The sequence below is a fragment of the Amblyomma americanum genome, chromosome 3, assembly GCF_052857255.1.
Source record: "Amblyomma americanum isolate KBUSLIRL-KWMA chromosome 3, ASM5285725v1, whole genome shotgun sequence".
Lineage (NCBI taxonomy): Eukaryota > Metazoa > Arthropoda > Arachnida > Ixodida > Ixodidae > Amblyomma > Amblyomma americanum.
Window position 1 is genome coordinate 107,763,553 of NC_135499.1, and position 20,274 is coordinate 107,783,826.

Consider the following 20,274-nt stretch of genomic DNA (forward strand, 5'->3'; position numbering starts at 1 on the left):
ATTTCCACTAGACCCGTATGGCATCCGTTACTTATGTGTTGAAAATGAGGATGGGGTGCCTTATGATTTAATAATGCTGACAGGCCTCCACTGTATATGGCGCTCGAGAATGGCAGGCTTTCACTGTGACAGAGACGCAAGACCTGCCCGAATCTACTTTCGAGAAAGTATGGACATGTTTCTGGCCATTCAGAAGGCCGCAGCGGAGCCTCCGGAGTGGCTCTCAAGACTAGAGCCACTCTGTACACTGCGTGAATTTTAAGTTGACGAAGTCAGACTCATGCTGGCTGACTTCGAGTCGGGTGTACATAGCGTTTGTCTTTTGCTGATTGTTTGTTATGTGCAATTTTCTGTGTCAAAGCCAGGCAATAAAGAAAAAAAAAGCAGAGTGGCGCAGTGGAAGCGTGCTGGGCCCATAACCCAGAGGTCCGTGGATCGAAACCACGCTCTGCTATTGTTTTGGTTTTTTTCTTCTATCCTCTTTTTTCAACAGTAGGATTCAATCTGTACTACAATTTGCATTCTAATATAGGGTACGTTGCAGTGCAGTGCAATCAGCAGAGTGGCGCAGTGGAAGCGTGCTGGGCCCATAACCCAGAGGTCCGTGGATCGAAACCACGCTCTGCTATTGTTTTGGTTTTTTCCTTGTATCCTCTTTTTTCAACAGTAGGATTGAATCTGTACTACAATTTGCATTCTAATATAGGGTACGTTGCAGTGCAGCGCAATCAGCAGAGTGGCGCAGTGGAAGCGTGCTGGGCCCATAACCCAGAGGTCCGTGGTTAGAAACCACGCTCTGCTATTGTTTTGGTTTTTTTCTTCTATCCTCTTTTTTCAACAGTAGGATTCAATCTGTACTACAATTTGCATTCTAATATAGGGTACGTTGCAGTGCAGTGCAATCAGCAGAGTGGCGCAGTGGAAGCGTGCTGGGCCCATAACCCAGAGGTCCGTGGATCGAAACCACGCTCTGCTATTGTTTTGGTTTTTTTCTTCTATCCTCTTTTTTCAACAGTAGGATTCAATCTGTACTACAATTTGCATTCTAATATAGGGTACGTTGCAGTGCAGTGCAATCAGCAGAGTGGCGCAGTGGAAGCGTGCTGGGCCCATAACCCAGAGGTCCGTGGTTAGAAACCACGCTCTGCTATTGTTTTGGTTTTTTTCTTCTATCCTCTTTTTTCAACAGTAGGATTCAATCTGTACTACAATTTGCATTCTAATATAGGGTACGTTGCAGTGCAGTGCAGTCAGGCTAGGGCACCTCTTTTTAAGGCAGCTGGTGAACCGTTTTTTGTTTTTTCGCGACGTCTCAGACCCGTTCTTGCGCACCGTTTGCCAGGTCAGGCTGCGGCGTTTGCTGCCCGAGTTTGTTGTTACCACAGAAGAGCTCTCGGGTGGAATTTTTGGTTACTACAAAGAGATTGTAGCAAGTGTTAGGTTTCTTTCAGCGCGTTTTTCTAGCGATTATTTGTATAAAACTAAAAGAAAGAAGTTGTACCATGATCTTTGTGATATTGTTTTCCCAGAGCCTATGTACAGGGCCTTGTACAGTGGAGGTCCTGGAGCTGATGTTTTAAAAAGGGTAAAGAAAATGCAGGTGCCACCAGGAGTAAAGACCTTCTTTTTTAAATTACACACCGGGACACTCCCAGTTAAAAAGTTTTTGGAAGGAAAGGATTTCTTTTTACCGTGGGGATCGAACTGCTTAATTTGTAAACAGCCCGAAACAATAGACCATGTTTTTTTGCATTGCTGGGAAGGGGTTTATTTTTGGGATGTGTTACAAAGGACAATAAAGAAAGAGCTACCACTTGACGCGCAGGGAATTCGTTATTTAAGCACAGACAATGAGGATGGGGTACCATTTGATCTCATAATGCTCTTGGGCCTCCACAGTATATGGCGCTCCAGAATGGCAGGCTATTATTGTGACAAAGACGCACGACCTGCCCGCATTTATTTTCGGGAAAGAATGGACTGCTTTCTGGCCATCCAGAAAGCAACTGCGGAGCCTCCCGAGTGGCTCTCTAGGCTAGAGCCGCTCTGTATGCTTCGTGAATTTTAGTATGACGAAGCCAGACTCATGATGGCTGACCACGACAGTGTCGTATGTACATAGCGTTTTGTGTGTTTTTTGTTGAGTGTTTTTTGTGTAAATGTTATGTGTCGCAGCCAGGCAATAAAGAAAAAAAAAAAGCAGAGTGGCGCAGTGGAAGCGTGCTGGGCCCATAACCCAGAGGTCCGTGGATCGAAACCACGCTCTGCTATTGTTTTGGTTTTTTTCTTCTATCCTCTTTTTTCAACAGTAGGATTCAATCTGTACTACAATTTGCATTCTAATATAGGGTACGTTGCAGTGCAGTGCAATCAGCAGAGTGGCGCAGTAACCAAAAATTCCACCCGAGAGCTCTGCTGTGGTAACAACAAACTCGGGCAGCAATCGCCGCAGCCTCACCTGGCACACGGTGCGCGAGAACGGGTCTGAGACGTCGCGAAAAAACAAAAAACGGTTCACCAGCTGCCTTAAAAAGAGGTGCCCTAGCCCCAACCCCCCGTCTTTTACCCGCCGGAACAGGTTCGTTCGGCTGCAACGTTCCCATTCCGAAGCCCATATAAAGACGGCAAAAATCCGGTGTAACTTCTGAATGTGCACCCGAGAGCAATGCAAAACCTGCATCACATACCAGAGCTTGCTAATAAAAAACAGGTTGCAGACTGTAGCTCTGGCGAAAATGGAGAGATTGGTGCCTTTCCATTTTCCAGCTCTGTCACGTGCTTCTTTCGTTTGCTGTTTCCAATACTCCTCGCTTTCGCGATAAGCATCGAGCGGAACGCCCAAATACTTGCCCGGTGTCGTCGCCCACGGTACGTTGGCAAAATGGTCCGGGTGGGATGGCCACCATCCATGCCAGAGATTGTAGCAAGTGTTAGGTTTCTTTCAGCGCGTTTTTGTAGGGATTATTTGTATAAAACTAAAAGAAAGAAGTTGTACCATGATCTTTGTGATATTGTTTTCCCAGAGCCTATGTACAGGGCCTTGTACAGTGGAGGTCCTGGAGCTGATGTTTTAAAAAGGGTAAAGAAAATGCAGGTGCCACGAGGAGTAAAGACCTTCTTTTTTAAATTACACACCGGGACACTCCCAGTTAAAAAGTTTTTGGAAGGAAAGGATTTCTTTTTACCGTAGGGATCGAACTGCTTAATTTGTAAACAGCCCGAAACAATAGACCATGTTTTTTTGCATTGCTGGGAAGGGGTTTATTTTTGGGATGTGTTACAAAGGACAATAAAGAAAGAGCTACCACTTGACGCACAGGGAATTCGTTATTTAAGCACAGACAATGAGGATGGGGTACCATTTGATCTCATAATGTTCTTGGGCCTCCACAGTATATGGCGCTCCAGAATGGCACGCTATTATTGTGACAAAGACGCACGACCTGCCCGAATTTATTTTCGGAAAAGAATGGACTGCTTTCTGGCCATCCAGAAAGCAGCTGCGGAGCCTCCCGAGTGGCTCGCGAGGCTAGAGCCGCTCTGTATGCATCGTGAATTTTAGTATGACGAAGCCAGACTCATGATGGCTGACCACGACAGTGTCGTATGTACATAGCGTTTTGTGAGTTTTTTGTTGAGTGTTTTTTGTGTAAATGATATGGGTCAAAGCCAGGCAATAAAGAAAAAAAAAGCAGAGTGGCGCAGTGGAAGCGTGCTGGGCCCATAACCCAGAGGTCCGTGGATCAAAACCACGCTCTGCTATTGTTTTGGTTAATTACTTCTATCCTTTTTTTCAACAGCATTATTCAATCTGTGCTACAATTTGCCTTCAAATATAGGCTACGTTTCTGTGCAGGGCAATCAGCAGAGTGGCGCAGTGGAAGCGTGCTGGGCCCATAACCCAGAGGTCCGTGGATCGAAACCACGCTCTGCTATTGTTTTGGTTTTTTCCTTCTATCCTTTTTTTTTCAACAGTAGTATTCAATCTGTACTACAATTTGCCTGCAAATACAGGCTACGTTGCTGTGCAGGGCAATCAGCATAGTGGCGCAGTGTATTCTGCTTCCGGCCGTGCTAGCGAACGGACGCGTTATCATGAGCTCCGTCGGAGCGGCGTCAGCGGCCCAGCAGGGGCGCGGAAACAGCTCTTTTGGTGCTTTTTCTTCGACAGGTGCTGAATACAAGGTAGGTCTACCGAGTTTGCCTACAGGGCGTTTTGTTGCCAACACAGTTTTTTTGCACTGTGATATAAGGGCACGCCCATACCGGGTGGAAGATTTTCGCGATGTTCTGGCTGAGTTATCGCTCCTGCCGGAAGTAATCGCCATCGGAGCCTACAGGATGAGCCACGTGTGGGCGGTTACGTTTAAGGATGAAGACGCCGTGAAAAAAATTGTGAGTGCTGGTGAGCTCGTTGTGAAAAAGTGCCGGTGTCTCGTCATCGACCCAGCTAACCAAGACGTGCGCATGAAAGTCCACTGGCTTTTGCAGTGTTCCTGACGACGACGTGAAGCTCACCTTCGCTGCATTTGGCAAGGTGACTGACGTTGCCCGCGAGCGGTGGCGAGTGCAGGGTATGGCAGACAAAGGCTCCACTACTTGGCTCGTCACCCTGAAGCTGAAACCGGGAGTGAAGCTCGACGACATTCCGCACCAGGTGAGCGTCGCCGGTGAGCTGGCTGTCGTGGTCGTGCCGGGCAGGGCTCCGCTCTGCCTTCGCTGCCGTGGCACGGGCCACATACGCCGGGAGTGCCGCATACCGCGGTGCGGTGCTTGTCGAGGGTTCGGCCACGAGGACAGCCAGTGCGAGCGTACCTACGCAAAAGTCACCGGGTCCGTTAACACTCAGGACGCTTCAGCCTTGCTCATAGACGCGGCGGATATGGAAGAGACGTCTGCCGCTACTACTGCGACAGCGGCGGTCGAGACGAATGCCGTGGAGACATCGCAACAGGACAAAATTGTTGCTGAGGAGGGCGTAACCATACGTACGTGAACCAGCTCCTCGCCAGGACGCAGGGCCGAGGTCGGAGGGCGAGGTGAAATCCCCAGTCGCTACTGGGGCTCCTTCCATTCCTCCTGACCCTGTGAGCATGGACATGTCTTCCGAGGCGGCTAACCTAGCGGCGGGAAAGCGCCCGCACGACGACGGTGAGAGCATGGCGCTTCAACAGGACGGCAATGGCGGAGACGAGCCGCCGTCTAAAGCCGCAGGTATGAGGCGGCCGACCTTGAAGACGCGGCCGAACACTTCGTCCGAAACACGGCAGGCGGGGAAACCGCCTCCGTAGTTTCATGCCTAGAGCCCGTTATGGGGTCTGGGGATTTTTTTTTTAGGCGTGGCGCGAAGGCAGACACCATAAAGTAAGGCGTTTTTTTTCTCTCGATATGGCTCTCATTTTAACTGAAGCACTGCGTGTAGCCACTTTAAACGTGCGAGGCCTTGCAGCAAGAAGGCGACAATGCCAGCTCAGTCGCCTTCTTTTAGACAACAATGTGCGCGTAGTTGCAATACAAGAAACTAAAATTGAAAGCCAAGAAGCTACAGAACGTGTGGTGTCAGTTTTCCGTACGCACTTTGAAGTATGTGTGTGTCCTTCTGTAGGTGCCTCTGGCGGCTGCGTACTTTTTCTTCGCAATAATTTCGGTATTACGGTGCAGTCACTTTTCTCGTGTGATAGCGGCCGTCTTCTTGTTGATTTTTTGTACTCTGGCGTTGAGTTCCGAGTTATTTGTGTGTATGCACCAAATGCGGAGTCCGAGCGAAGAGTGTTTTTTGACCGCTTTGAGACATACCTAAACTGTGACAAAGTACTAATCCTACTGGGCGATTTCAACTGCGTCTGTCAGGCTACCGATCGTGCAAGAAGTGCGTTTGTGAGAGATAGGAGTGCTGATGTCTTGAACGAATTGGTCCATGGCCATTATTTAGAAGATATTGGAAGTGTTTTCACCAATGGCCCTTGCACACGGTATACCCATTTTCAGGGCAATAGCCATGCCCGATTGGACAGAGTGTATGCGTCGGCAGAACTTTTTTCACTATGCACATTGTATGATGTCAGACCTGTGGCTTTCAGTGACCACGCCCTAGTGATTACAACCTTTGGCAGGCAGCAAAGCAAAAAGCGGTTTAATTAGCATTTATGGAAATTAAATAATAAGTTGTTGGAGGACGAAGGATTCGCTAAGGAAGTAAAGCAAGAACTAGAGAAGCTAATTACAGCGCAACCGTCGAACTTCGCTGCAGAGTGGGAGGAGTTTAAGCAAAGGGTAAAAATAAGAGCGATTGAAAAAGGTACGCAGTTGAAATATGCCGAGAAACAAAAGGAAGCAGAGCTTCGTGAACAGCTTGAATACCTCACGTGTATAGAAAGCGCACAACCAGGCACATGCTTTAATGAAATCAGGGATGTCAAAGCCCAGCTGGAAAAAATGGACGCCGATAAGTATACTGCGGCAGTTATTCGGGCGCGAACTGAGCAGCTATGGGCAGGGGAAACACCAACAAAACGAGCGATATCCGATGAAAAACGATACTCGTGCCGAAAGCAAATATGACAAATAAACACTGGGGCAGGGGTTTCGGCAGACAGTGGCGTAATCAAGGAAACAATCTGTGATCACTTCAAAGATATGCTGGGTCATTCGCGGAAAGGGGCTTCCATTGCGAATTTCTACCACTTATGCCGAAACTTGACGAAGAAATCAAAATACCGCTCGAACAGACGATTTCCTTGCAAGAAATAGAGGACGCGATAGATGCATTGCCAACCGGTAAAGCTCCTGGCCCCGACGGCCTGGGAGCAGCTTTCTACAAAGCTTTCAAAACTGCAATAGCCCAGATACTGCAAGTCATTGTCGTTGAAAGTTATGAGAAAAAACGTGTTCCGCTGTCCTTCACAACTTCGCACATAGTGCTCATTCATAAAACCGATGATGCTGAAAAGCTCCTGATGGTGGGGTCTTATCGCCCGATAAGCCTCACAAACGTCGACTACAAGATTTTCATGAAGGTGTTGGCGAAGAGTCTGCAGAGTGTTATAACATCGACTGTAGGCACGCACCAAACGTTTGGCATAAAAGGTCGAAGTATCGCTACGAACATACACCTGGCGCGGTCCATTCTAGAATGCAGTGACTCTTTTGATGACCGAGTGGCGATGATACAACTAGATCTGCAAAAGCCTTTGACCGGGTGTCTCATGACGTCCTGTTTGCCGTACTAGAGCATGCGAATGTTGGCCGAATAATAACAGAAGGTGTTAGAATGGCATACGCAAACTGTACGACTCAGATTGTTGTGAACGGCGAACTCACTGACAGCCTGCAAGTGCGATCTTCTATAAGACAGGGTTGTCCCCTGTCGCCATTGCTGTTCGCGGCGTACCTTGAGCCACTTTGCTTGGCCATCCGGAATAATGAATGCATAACGGGTATCAGGCTGCAATCAGCGCACGTAAAGATCTTGGCTTATGCTGATGACATCGCTGTATTTTGTGCAAATACAGAAAGTATTTCTGAGGTAACGAACGTAGTGCACAAATTTTGTAGCTGCACTGGAGCCCTGATCAACTGGGAAAAAAGCATCGGATTCTGGCACGGTGGCTGGGACGTCACGCCTGAACACTATTCTCGGATGCGCTGGTCCACCACTCCAGCGTTGTATTTAGGAGTACCCCTTGACAGTTACCGGGACCCAGATCCGTACTGGCTTGATCAAGCATCGAGGGCCAAGGAAAGAAGTGATGCATGGCAAGGGAGACAGTTATCGATCTTTTCGCGTGCCATTATCTGCAACCTGTTCCTTACAGCTAAAGTGTGGTATGTGATGAATGTGCTCAGTGCTTCCCGGGAAAGCATTCAAAAACTTCATCGTGTATTTGCGGTTTTTATTTTGGCTTCGACCTGGGAAAGGACGAGTCGAACAAAATTGTTTCTTTCTGTTAAGAAAGGTGGGCTTGGCCTGGCGCATTTATTTTTGAGACAAGTTGTCTCGCGTTTCATGTACCTACGGGATGAAAATGATGTCTTCCTCCGGACCGTAATGCAAGTACGGCTTTGTCGACTTCTTCCTGACCTTCTTGTAAGTTCGGTACATGTAAATGGTGCGATAAGAGGGTACCTTAAAGAAGTTGTGCTCGCGTACAGAATGCTGCATGTTCGGTTTTCCATGGAGTATTTGTGTAATGTCAAGAAAAAAAAATTGTACGTGGACTTAGCGGACACAATGCTTCCTCTGCCGATATATCGTTTGCCACACATTGCAGGCCCAGCTGATGTACTTAAAAGAGTTAAGAAGATGCCAATATTGCCAGCGATCAAATCCTTTTTCTTTAAACTCCACACTAATACCTTATCAGTGAAAACGTGGATGCACGATAAAGGTCTTTTCGTCCCTTGGTCAACAAACTGTTTCCTGAGCCACAAACCGGAAACCATTGAACATGTTTTTGGACTGTTGGGATCCCATTTTTTTCTGGGATGTCCTTCAGAGAACTTTAAAGAAAGACCTACCATTAGATGCATATGGCATAAGATTTCTACCTTTTCAAAAAACAGATGATTTTCCATTTGATGCAGTAATGCTCCTGGGACTTCACAGCTTGTGGAAAACCAGAATGGAGTTTAACAATGCAGATGAACAAGTGAAACCTGTACGGGAACATTTCATTCAAAATGTTGTGCGATTTAGGGAGGCGTATAAGGCCCTCCCTGAACAACCAAAATGGATCGATGTGCTTGATGATTTGGCAAGACTGAAAAAAATTTTAACATGCCCTGTCAGGCAAAGGTCTGCCGACACGTTTTAATCGTTCATCTTATGTGTTTTTGAATGTCAAAGTCAGCAAAAAAAAAAGTGTGGCGCAGTGGAAGCGGTCTGGGCCCATAACCCAGAGGTCCGTGGATCGAAACCACGCTCTGCTATTGTTTTGGTTTTTTTCTTCTATCCTCTTTTTTCAACAGTAGGATTGAATCTGTACTACAATTTGCATTCTAATATAGGGTTCGTTGCAGTGCAGCGCAATCAGCAGAGTGGCGCAGTGGAAGCGTGCTGGGCCCATAACCCAGAGGTCCGTGGATAGAAACCACGCTCTGCTATTGTTTTGGTTTTTTCCTTGTATCCTCTTTTTTCAACAGTAGGATTGAATCTGTACTACAATTTGCATTCTAATATAGGGTACGTTGCAGTGCAGTGCAATCAGCAGAGCGGCGCAGTGGAAGCGTGCTGGGCCCATAACCCAGAGGTCCGTGGATAGAAACCACGCTCTGCTATTGTTTTGGTTTTTTCCTTGTATCCTCTTTTTTCAACAGTAGGATTGAATCTGTACTACAATTTGCATTCTAATATAGGGTTCGTTGCAGTGCAGCGCAATCAGCAGAGTGGCGCAGTGGAAGCGTGCTGGGCCCATAACCCAGAGGTCCGTGGATAGAAACCACGCTCTGCTATTGTTTTGGTTTTTTTCTTCTATCCTCTTTTTTCAACAGTAGGATTGAATCTGTACTACAATTTGCATTCTAATATAGGGTTCGTTGCAGTGCAGCGCAATCAGCAGAGTGGCGCAGTGGAAGCGTGCTGGGCCCATAACCCAGAGGTCCGTGGATAGAAACCACGCTCTGCTATTGTTTTGGTTTTTTCCTTGTATCCTCTTTTTTCAACAGTAGGATTGAATCTGTACTACAATTTGCATTCTAATATAGGGTACGTTGCAGTGCAGTGCAATCAGCAGAGCGGCGCAGTGGAAGCGTGCTGGGCCCATAACCCAGAGGTCCGTGGATAGAAACCACGCTCTGCTATTGTTTTGGTTTTTTCCTTGTATCCTCTTTTTTCAACAGTAGGATTGAATCTGTACTACAATTTGCATTCTAATATAGGGTTCGTTGCAGTGCAGCGCAATCAGCAGAGTGGCGCAGTGGAAGCGTGCTGGGCCCATAACCCAGAGGTCCGTGGATAGAAACCACGCTCTGCTATTGTTTTGGTTTTTTCCTTGTATCCTCTTTTTTCAACAGTAGGATTGAATCTGTACTACAATTTGCATTCTAATATAGGGTACGTTGCAGTGCAGTGCAATCAGCAGAGCGGCGCAGTGGAAGCGTGCTGGGCCCATAACCCAGAGGTCCGTGGATAGAAACCACGCTCTGCTATTGTTTTGGTTTTTTTCTTCTATCCTCTTTTTTCAACAGTAGGATTGAATCTGTACTACAATTTGCATTCTAATATAGGGTTCGTTGCAGTGCAGCGCAATCAGCAGAGTGGCGCAGTGGAAGCGTGCTGGGCCCATAACCCAGAGGTCCGTGGATAGAAACCACGCTCTGCTATTGTTTTGGTTTTTTCCTTGTATCCTCTTTTTTCAACAGTAGGATTGAATCTGTACTACAATTTGCATTCTAATATAGGGTACGTTGCAGTGCAGTGCAATCAGCAGAGCGGCGCAGTGGAAGCGTGCTGGGCCCATAACCCAGAGGTCCGTGGATAGAAACCACGCTCTGCTATTGTTTTGGTTTTTTCCTTGTATCCTCTTTTTTCAACAGTAGGATTGAATCTGTACTACAATTTGCATTCTAATATAGGGTTCGTTGCAGTGCAGCGCAATCAGCAGAGTGGCGCAGTGGAAGCGTGCTGGGCCCATAACCCAGAGGTCCGTGGATAGAAACCACGCTCTGCTATTGTTTTGGTTTTTTCCTTGTATCCTCTTTTTTCAACAGTAGGATTGAATCTGTACTACAATTTGCATTCTAATATAGGGTACGTTGCAGTGCAGTGCAATCAGCAGAGCGGCGCAGTGGAAGCGTGCTGGGCCCATAACCCAGAGGTCCGTGGATAGAAACCACGCTCTGCTATTGTTTTGGTTTTTTCCTTGTATCCTCTTTTTTCAACAGTAGGATTGAATCTGTACTACAATTTGCATTCTAATATAGGGTTCGTTGCAGTGCAGCGCAATCAGCAGAGTGGCGCAGTGGAAGCGTGCTGGGCCCATAACCCAGAGGTCCGTGGATAGAAACCACGCTCTGCTATTGTTTTGGTTTTTTCCTTGTATCCTCTTTTTTCAACAGTAGGATTGAATCTGTACTACAATTTGCATTCTAATATAGGGTACGTTGCAGTGCAGTGCAATCAGCAGAGTGGCGCAGTGGAAGCGTGCTGGGCCCATAACCCAGAGGTCCGTGGTTAGAAACCACGCTCTGCTATTGTTTTGGTTTTTTCCTTGTATCCTCTTTTTTCAACAGTAGGATTGAATCTGTACTACAATTTGCATTCTAATATAGGGTACGTTGCAGTGCAGTGCAATCAGCAGAGTGGCGCAGTGGAAGCGTGCTGGGCCCATAACCCAGAGGTCCGTGGATAGAAACCACGCTCTGCTATTGTTTTGGTTTTTTCCTTGTATCCTCTTTTTTCAACAGTAGGATTGAATCTGTACTACAATTTGCATTCTAATATAGGGTACGTTGCAGTGCAGTGCAATCAGCAGAGCGGCGCAGTGGAAGCGTGCTGGGCCCATAACCCAGAGGTCCGTGGATAGAAACCACGCTCTGCTATTGTTTTGGTTTTTTCCTTGTATCCTCTTTTTTCAACAGTAGGATTGAATCTGTACTACAATTTGCATTCTAATATAGGGTACGTTGCAGTGCAGTGCAATCAGCAGAGTGGCGCAGTGGAAGCGTGCTGGGCCCATAACCCAGAGGTCCGTGGTTAGAAACCACGCTCTGCTATTGTTTTGGTTTTTTCCTTGTATCCTCTTTTTTCAACAGTAGGATTGAATCTGTACTACAATTTGCATTCTAATATAGGGTACGTTGCTGTGGAGGGCAATCAGCAGAGTGGCTCCAGAATGGCAGGCTATTATTGTGACAAAGACGCACAACCTGCCCGAATTTATTTTCGGGAAAGAATGGACTGCTTTCTGGCCATTCAGAAAGCAGCTGCGGAGCCTCCCGAGTGGCTCTCGAGGCTAGAGCCGCTCTGTATGCTCCCTGAATTTTAGAATGACGAAGCCAGACTCATGCTGGCTGACCACGACAGTGTCTTATGTACATAGTGTTTTGTGTGTTTTTTGTTGAATGTTTTTTTTTTGGTTAAATGTTATGAGCCAAAGCCAGGCAATAAAGAAAAAAGAAAGCAGAGTGGCGAAGTGGAAGCGTGCTGGGCCCATAACCCAGAGGTCCGTGGATCGAAACCACGCTCTGCTATTGTTTTGGTTTTTTTCTTCTATCCTCTTTTTTCAACAGTAGGATTCAATCTGTACTACAATTGCATTCTAATATAGGCTACGTTGCAGTGCAGCGCAATCAGCAGAGTGGCGCAGTGATTCTAAAATTCACGAAGCATACAGAGCGACTCATGCTGGCTGACCACGACCGTGTCTTATGTACATAGTGTTTTGTGTGTTTTTTGTTGAATGTTTTTTTTTGGTTAAATGTTATGAGCCAAAGCCAGGCAATAAAGAAAAAAGCAGAGTGGCGCAGTGGAAGCGTGCTGGACCCATAACCCAGAGGTCCGTGGATTGACACCACGCTCTGCTGTTGTTTTGGTTTTTTCTTCTATCCTCTTTTTTCAACAGTATGATTCAATCTGTACTACAATTGCATTCTAATATAGGCTACGTTGCAGTACAGCGCAATCAGCGGAGTGTGTTTCAATCAGCGGCTGTGTTTCAACATGCTCCATGCTGGAAACAGCGCATCGGCCGTTGGCCGAGGTCTACCGACGTCTCAGGACACTACGGACTCGTACAAAGTTGTCCTTCCCCGATTGCCAACCGGTAATGTTGTCCTTAATACCGTTTTCCTGCATGCTGACCTTAAGGGTCGCCCGTACCGAGCACCTGACTTCCGTGACGCACTCGCACAGATAATGGATCTCCGGGAAATTTTGTGCATTGGTCAATACCAAATGAGCCACGTGTGGATGGTTACCTGCGAGAGTAGTTCTTCCAAACAGAAGCTTGTTAACAAAGCGGAGTTTCCTGTCAAAGGACTGCGGTGCATGGTGTTTGACCCGGATACTAAGAACGTCAAGGTTAAGCTCCTTTGGCTTCCCCGCTTTATGGAACACCGGAGGATTGTGGAAGCATTAGAGCCTTATGGCACGGTCCAGTCTGTGGAGCGTGAAAAGTGGCGGTGCCCAGGGATGGAGCATATGGAAACGGCGAACCGTGAACTCTCCCTCACACTCAAGGATGGAGTGTCAGCTAGCACCATTCCACACACACTTAATGTTTATGGAGTGCAGGCATTAGTCCTTATCCCAGGGAGACCTCCACTGTGCCTCCGTTGTAGCCGGGTTGGACATGTCCGGCGCCAGTGTCGCACGCCTCGATGCACTCAGTGCCGACGCTTTGGCCATACTGCGGAGAACTGTGTCTTGAGTTACGCTGACAGGTTGCGTCAAGGCCAGTGGTCACGGGAAGATGACGTGGCATCAGAACACATTATGGATGTGTCTGAGGTTGTGGACGCGACCGGAGAACTAAGTCATGAGCATCGAATAGATGGGGAACAGAAGACTTCAACACCTCAAAACAACACGGAATATGAAGCGACTGGCCATCTAGCATCCACGCCTCCAGGACGAAAACCGCAGGCCCCGGGCCCCCCCGTGAGTGTTACAGAGACTGCTGTACTTGCTGCACAGGAACACCTCGTTGCCACAGGTCAACGTCCGGATATGCCTCCTGTGGAGTCAGTCGAGGCGATACAGCCAGTGAATGCTCGCCGATCCTCCTCTGATGCTGATTCTGCTTCGTCGTTGGAGGGTAACGGTGAGACGTGTGTGGCGTCGATCTCGGGTGTGTCAGGTTCTCTGTCGGCAGTCAGTGTGGCAGCGAGTGATGTGCTCCCTTCGGGTTCGTGGGCCGAGGCCTTGGCTGTCTCAGAGGAAGACATGGACAGCACCGCACCTCTGAAACGTCCTGCAGATGCTGACGAGGTGTGTATCGATGGCGCTGACCAGAAGGCACAATGTGTAGAGGCCACGGGAAGGGTGGTGTTAAAGAGGAGGGCGATGTCTGCCCGAGAGGCCGCCAATTTGGCGGCGGGCCACCACATTCCAGGGGATGGCGTTTGTTAAGACTGGCACCAAAATGGCGAGCGTCGCAGCATATCAAGTCGCTACCCTTAACGTTAGGGGTATGCGTAATCGTAGGAGGCAACAGCAGGTACGGTATCTTTTAAAGAAATGGAGTGTGTGTGTAGCCGCTATCCAGGAAACAAAGTTGTCCTCTGATGAAGAGACAGCAGCTGCTCTTGAGCCTTTTTTGTCGGAATACAGCATTATTGTTAGCCACGCGAGAGGCTTATCCGGAGGTTGTATGCTATTCCTGGCGAACACGCTAGAGATGACAGCCATGTCTTATTGCATAGATGACGAGGGGCGACTTATATGCTGTGATCTCACAATTTCACGTGTACAGTGGCGGATTATTTGTGTTTATGCCCCCACAAAGCAGCGCGATAGAAGGCTTTTTTTTCTGTCATTAGTTGAACATTTGTGCACGGACCGCAAAATTATATTGTTGGGAGATTTTAATTGCGTTTGTAGGGATGAGGACCGTTCAGTGGTATCTAAGGGATTCGACCATAGTGCTGCATTACTTACCGATTTGGTTTCTGAATATAGTCTTGTGGATGTGGGGCAGGAAAAAGGCGACAGTATACATTTCACTCATTTTCAGTTTTCCTCTAATGCACGCCTTGACAGAATTTACGTTTCTGTTGACGCATTAGCAAGTGTGTTTGGCTACTGGGTGCGGCCCATTTTCTTCAGTGACCACTGTATGGTGTCTCTTCAGATAGGAAAGTACACTCGGCATGTACTTCACCCTCGATGGGAGTTGTGGAAGGTGAATAACTGTCTGCTCTCAGACGAAATCTTTCAGCGTGCTGTACCTACTTGTTTGAAGGACGTATGGTCACGCCGTGATCTTTCCATTTTTCAAAAGTGGGACTTGTTTAAACAGGAGATCAAAAACTTGGCAATTGAGGCCTCAGCAAGAATCGCTTTCCTGAAGAGACACCACCTTCGTGAGCTTGGGCGCACCCTAACGGAGCTACATGACCTAGAGAGGGTAAGCCCGGGTGCCTATCTCGAAGAGATTAATAACGTAAAAGCACAGCTTCAGCAATTTGCGACAGACAGATATAAGGGGGCCTTGATACGATCTAGGTCCCGAAGGTTTCTGGATGAGCAACCTTCTCGTCGGGCCGTGAGTGATGAAAGAGAGAATGCTCTTGCGAAGGAAATATTGGAAATTCAGTATGGTGATTGCACATACAGTGATGCGGCTGGTATTCTTGCTGCTTTCTTCGACTATTATCGGAAGCTGTTTGGCAGTTGCGAAGATCCAAGTCAGGGTTTCGATTACAGTTCCTTGCTCGGAAACTTCCCTCGACTTGATGATGAGAATTTTGCTATAGTGAAGGGACCTATCACTTTGGATGAAATTCAATCAGTCATTTCTGCCCTGCAGAGCCAGAAATCTCCTGGGCCAGATGGTATTACTAGCGAATTCTATAAAACATTTTCGCTTTGCCTAGTGCCTGTTTTGATGGAAGTTTTCAAAGCATCTTATGATGTGGGTGTCCTGCCTCCCACTTTTTATTCTGGGCACACAATATTAATTCCCAAAAGCAAAGATACTAATCGGTTGAAAACTGTTGAGGGATATCGTCCAATTTCTCTTTGCAATGTTGATTACAAAATTTTTGCCAAGGTTCTTAGCAGTCGTCTGCAGCTCGTCATTATGGACTTGATAGGTCCGCATCAGGTCTGTGGTATTAGAGGCCGCAGTATTCAAACCCATATCCATATTGCACGTTCAGTATTAGAGACAGTATCAGATGAGATAGGCCAAGTAGCTCTGATTCAAATTGACTTGGCTAAGGCGTTTGATAAAGTTCGGCACGATTTCTTGTTCGCGGTCTTGGAGTATGCAAATATTGGTGACGTCTTGCTCAAAGGCATAAGGCTGTGCTATAAGAACTCCTATACAAGGGTTATTGTTAATCAGGAGCTAACGAAACCAGTACCACTAGAAGCATCTGTTCGTCAAGGATGTCCACTGTCTCCATTGTTGTTTGCCCTATATCTGGAACCCCTCTGTCTCAGTATAATTAACAGCGCAGCTATCCGCGGTTTCTCTCTGGCTCAATGTGAAGTTAAAGTTTTAGCTTACGCTGATGATGTCGCCCTCTTTTGTTCTGACAAAAAGAGTGTACTCGAGGCTCTAAACTTGACTAAACAGTTCTGCGATGTATCAGGCGCGGCTCTTAATTTAGAGAAATCCAAAGGCTTTTGGTTGGGTCATTGGGGAACTAGGCCAAGCCACTTCGGTGGTATGTGCTGGAACTGTAGCCTCTTGAGTACCTAGGCGTTCCGCTGCACCAAGTTCGCAACAGTACAGCCTACTGGGATTCACAAACTGTAACTCTACGGCGGCAAACACAGGCTTGGATGGGTAGGGAACTCTAAGTGTTTGCGAGGGCACAGGTCTGTAACATTTTTTTGTTTGCAAAGCTCGCGTATGTCCTTCAAGTCCTGCATTGTGCGAGGGGGAAGGTGCAAGCAAAACATAGAATATTTGCAGCATTCGTTTGGCGCTCTCAATGGGAGCCGATGAGGCGTGACAACTTGTTCCTTCCCTTAGAGGGTGGTGGAGTGGGCCTTGTTCACCTGTTCGTGCATCAACTCGTTTCCCGTTTTTTCTTTTTCAAATCGGCAAACGACCCGTTTCTGGTAGCTGTGCTCATTAGGCGGCTTAGTTTTCATTTGCCTTACTTATTCGCACCGACTGTGCAGGCTCGTGAGGGGACTTTATGGGGATTTCTTAAGGAGGTTGCTGACACTTTCAATTTTCTCACTGTGCGCTTCTCTTTAGATTACCTGTATAGCCTCTCGAGAAAGCAGATGACCCAGGCTCTCACTGAGTCTTTGTTCCCTACACCATTGTATCGGCAGCCTTATTTGGGGTCTTTGGACATCAGTGTTCTAAAGCGTGTTAGGCGGATGTGCATTCAGGCAGCCTCTAAAACGTTCTTTTTCAAACTACACACAGCGACGCTGCCTGTCAAGACATTTGTTAATGACAAGGGGATGTTTGTACCCTGGAATGTGAATTGTCGTCTGTGTAACGTGCCTGAGACAATTGATCATTGCTTCATCCTGTGCCGTGATGCCATGTTCTTTTGGGACATACTACAACGAACTCTTAAGAAGGACATTGAAATTACATCATACACTATTAGATTTCTGCCTGTTGACAAAAACTCTGTTGTGCCTTATGACGTGTTTGTGTTGATGGGACTATTCAGTCTTTGGAAAAGCCGTATGATGGACAGACATGCCGAGCCACCAAGATCGTCCAAATCTGTGTTTCGGGAACAGTGTGCGTTGGTGAGGAGTGTATATGCTGCTCACGACGAACCTCCAAGCTGGCTGCCGTGCCTAGATGCTTGTGTGTGCCTCCCTGAATTTTGATGTTTTGATGGGGATGCAGTGGTGAGTTAGGGCTATGGGGGGCTCATATTAAGCAGCCCGGTAACTTGAGACCCGAACTAGTCTGATTGAAGTTTCCTCCTTCCTACAGAAGTTCTTCCATGCAATAAAGAAAAAAAACTCAGCAGAGTGGCGCATTGGAAGCGTGCTGGGCCCATTACCCAGAGGTCCGTGGATCGAAACCACGCTCTGCTATTGTTTTGGTTTTTTTTTCTTCTATCCTCTTTTTCCAACAGTAGGATTCAATCTGTACTACAATTGCATTCTAATATAGGCTACGTTGCAGTGCAGCGCAATGAGCAGTGAGCCTCCCGAGTGGCTCTCGAGGCTAGAGCCGCTCTGTATGCTTCGTGAATTTTAGAATGACGAAGCCAGACTCATGCTGGCTGGCCACGACAGTGTCTTATGTACATAGTGTTTTGTGTGTTTTTTGTTGAATGGTTTTTTTTGGTTAAATGTTATGAGCCAAAGCCAGGCAATAAAGAAAAAAAAGAGCAGTGTGGCGCAGTTGAAGCGTGCTGGGCCCATAACCCAGAGGTCCGTGGATCGAAACCACGCTCTGCTATCGTTTTGGCCTTCTTTTCCTACCCTCTTTCTTTTTTATATGAGCTATGAATCCGTGGCCCCAGTTTTTTCGGCACCGCAGCACAGCAGCCTTGTACCGTTTCTCAAACGCATCATGTGGGGCATCAAAACAAGCACAATAATGAGCAGTTTTCTTTATACACCCGACAGCACTGCGCCATCGTGCGTAAACATGATCACGTGCTTCTTTTGAGTCCGCTAAGTGCGACGCTAAATGAATACCTATGGAGCAGAAGCCGTTCAATATATTTTTTTTAGATCTTGTCTGTTTAACATGATAGCTGTAAACGTTTACCTTGATCTGCCATTGGTTACCCTTACTCCATTCGTACCATTTGGAGGTAAGCAAGGAATCTTCATGCTCAGAGTCGGGTACAGGCCAATTTCGACTTATATAGACCTTGCCGATGTTGCGTGTTGCTGACACTGATGCAGATCGCCATGTATCAATACTGAAGAACACATGTAGAAAACAGACAGGGTTTGTGAGTTAACAAAGAAAACTTTCTTAAGCGACACCGTGTAGTAATGACCCTGCCAAATAAGCACAGAAGCAACCAATCGGACTAACACTGAAATTTCTGTATTTGTCCTCGTCTGCTCGCCCTGCTGGCATGCCATCTCAGCTGCAGAATGTAAGACTTCTGAGCCTGGCAGAGTAAATTTATTCCGGGTAGAAATATATTTAATTATGTACTTAGCAGAGGTGTAAGTAGTCTTATGAAATAAATTGGCGTCTACAGATCGAACATTTGGTATCAGCACCCCTTGGATTCAGATTATACATTCTGGAGTTCCAGATCCTGATGCGACACATTGACACTAACAGGCGCCGTTTTGCAGGGCTTGGGAATAATTTTGCCCATTGGACTTGTTCACCATGCGGTGACACCGCAGTGCAGCAGACCATTTGTGTATTTTGACTTCACTGGGGTCGGCATGTGAGCACCAAAGCCAGAGCCACCGCGGCGAGTAGCCCCCTATACGTGAGCGATCGTCATATAGCCAACCGGTGCTCGAAACTTCTGGCCTGTAAGCGATGCTTGAAGAGTAGAAAAACAATACCAATGCGTTCAACCTGGCATCCTTCAGGATGTGGACGTCCTCGAAAAGGTGCGCTGTAGCGACCACAGAATGGTAACGTCTCGAATTAGCTCAGACTTGAGAAGGGAACGCAAGAAGCTAATAAAGAAATCAATTAACGAGTTAGCGATAAGAGGGAATATAGAGGAATTCAGGATATCGCTGCAGAACAGATACACAGCCTTAACTGAGGAAGACGATCCTAATGTCCAAACAATGAACGATAATCTAACACCCATCATTACAGAGAGCGCAGTAGAAGTAGGCGGAAGGACGGTTCGACAGCATACCGGAAAGCTATCTCAGGAGACGAAAGATCTGATTAAGAAACGCCGAAGCAAGAAGGCGTCTAACCCTACAGGCAGGATAGAACTAGCATAGTTATCGAAATTAATAAATAAGTGAAAGGGGGGGGGTAGCGACATAAAAAAGTTGAATATGGAGAGGATGGAGCATGCTCTAAAGAACGCCGGTAGCCTGAAAGCGTTGAAGAGGAAACCAGGCATTGGTAAAAATCAGATGTATGCGTTAAGAAACAAGGAGGGCATTGTCATCAGCAATATGGCTAAGATAGTTAAAGTAGTCGAAGAGTTATACACAAATCTATACAGTTGTGAATGTAATCAGAGCGTTAATGAGAGAGACAGTAGAGCATAGCAACGCGTCATCCCGCCAGTAGCGAAATAGGAAGTAAAGAAAGCCTTAGATGCAATGCAAAGGGGAAAAGCAGCTGGTGAAGATCAGGTAACAGCAGATGTGCTGAAGGACGGAGGGGATATTGTGCTAGAAAAACTAGCCACCTTGTATACGCAATGCTTTATGACCTCGGCCGTACCAGAAGCTTGGAAGAACGCAAAAATTATCTTAATTCATAAGAAAGTAGACGCCAAAGACTTGAGAAATTACAGACCTATCAGCTTACTGTCCATTGCCTACAAGGCATTTACTAAGGTAATCGCTAATAAAGTCAGGGAAACCTAAACGCTAATAAAGTCAGAGGAACCTCAGACTTTAATCAACCAAATGATCAGGCAGGCTTTCGTAAGGGTATACAAGAATTGATCATATTCACACTATCACTCAGGTGATAGATAAATGCGCTGAATATAACCAAC

General features: G+C 46.9%; 1 protein-coding gene, 5 non-coding genes and 1 pseudogene across 6 annotated transcripts; all 7 read left to right on the forward strand.

Annotated features, from left to right (window-relative positions):
• The first annotated feature begins 382 nt into the window (after positions 1-382).
• Positions 383-454, forward strand: TRNAM-CAU (transfer RNA methionine (anticodon CAU)). The gene has a single exon. It is a non-coding gene; the product is annotated as a tRNA-Met (tRNA).
• Positions 455-556: 102 nt separating this feature from the next.
• On the forward strand, positions 557-628 carry TRNAM-CAU (transfer RNA methionine (anticodon CAU)). Its single transcript has one exon. It is a non-coding gene; the product is annotated as a tRNA-Met (tRNA).
• A 276-nt stretch (positions 629-904) lies between these two features.
• TRNAM-CAU (transfer RNA methionine (anticodon CAU)) lies at positions 905-976 on the forward strand. Its single transcript has one exon. It is a non-coding gene; the product is annotated as a tRNA-Met (tRNA).
• A 1,222-nt stretch (positions 977-2,198) lies between these two features.
• TRNAM-CAU (transfer RNA methionine (anticodon CAU)) lies at positions 2,199-2,270 on the forward strand. The gene has a single exon. It is a non-coding gene; the product is annotated as a tRNA-Met (tRNA).
• Positions 2,271-3,863: 1,593 nt separating this feature from the next.
• On the forward strand, positions 3,864-3,935 carry TRNAM-CAU (transfer RNA methionine (anticodon CAU)). Its single transcript has one exon. It is a non-coding gene; the product is annotated as a tRNA-Met (tRNA).
• Positions 3,936-4,095: 160 nt separating this feature from the next.
• LOC144123954 (uncharacterized) lies at positions 4,096-4,996 on the forward strand (annotated as a pseudogene).
• A 97-nt stretch (positions 4,997-5,093) lies between these two features.
• Positions 5,094-18,738, forward strand: LOC144123955 (uncharacterized). Its single transcript, XM_077656659.1, has 5 exons — positions 5,094-5,214; positions 7,815-7,824; positions 7,918-8,101; positions 16,796-17,389; positions 18,703-18,738. Exons 1-5 carry the CDS (start codon positions 5,094-5,096, stop codon positions 18,736-18,738), a joined length of 945 nt encoding a protein of 314 aa, XP_077512785.1.
• The last annotated feature ends 1,536 nt before the right edge of the window (positions 18,739-20,274 follow it).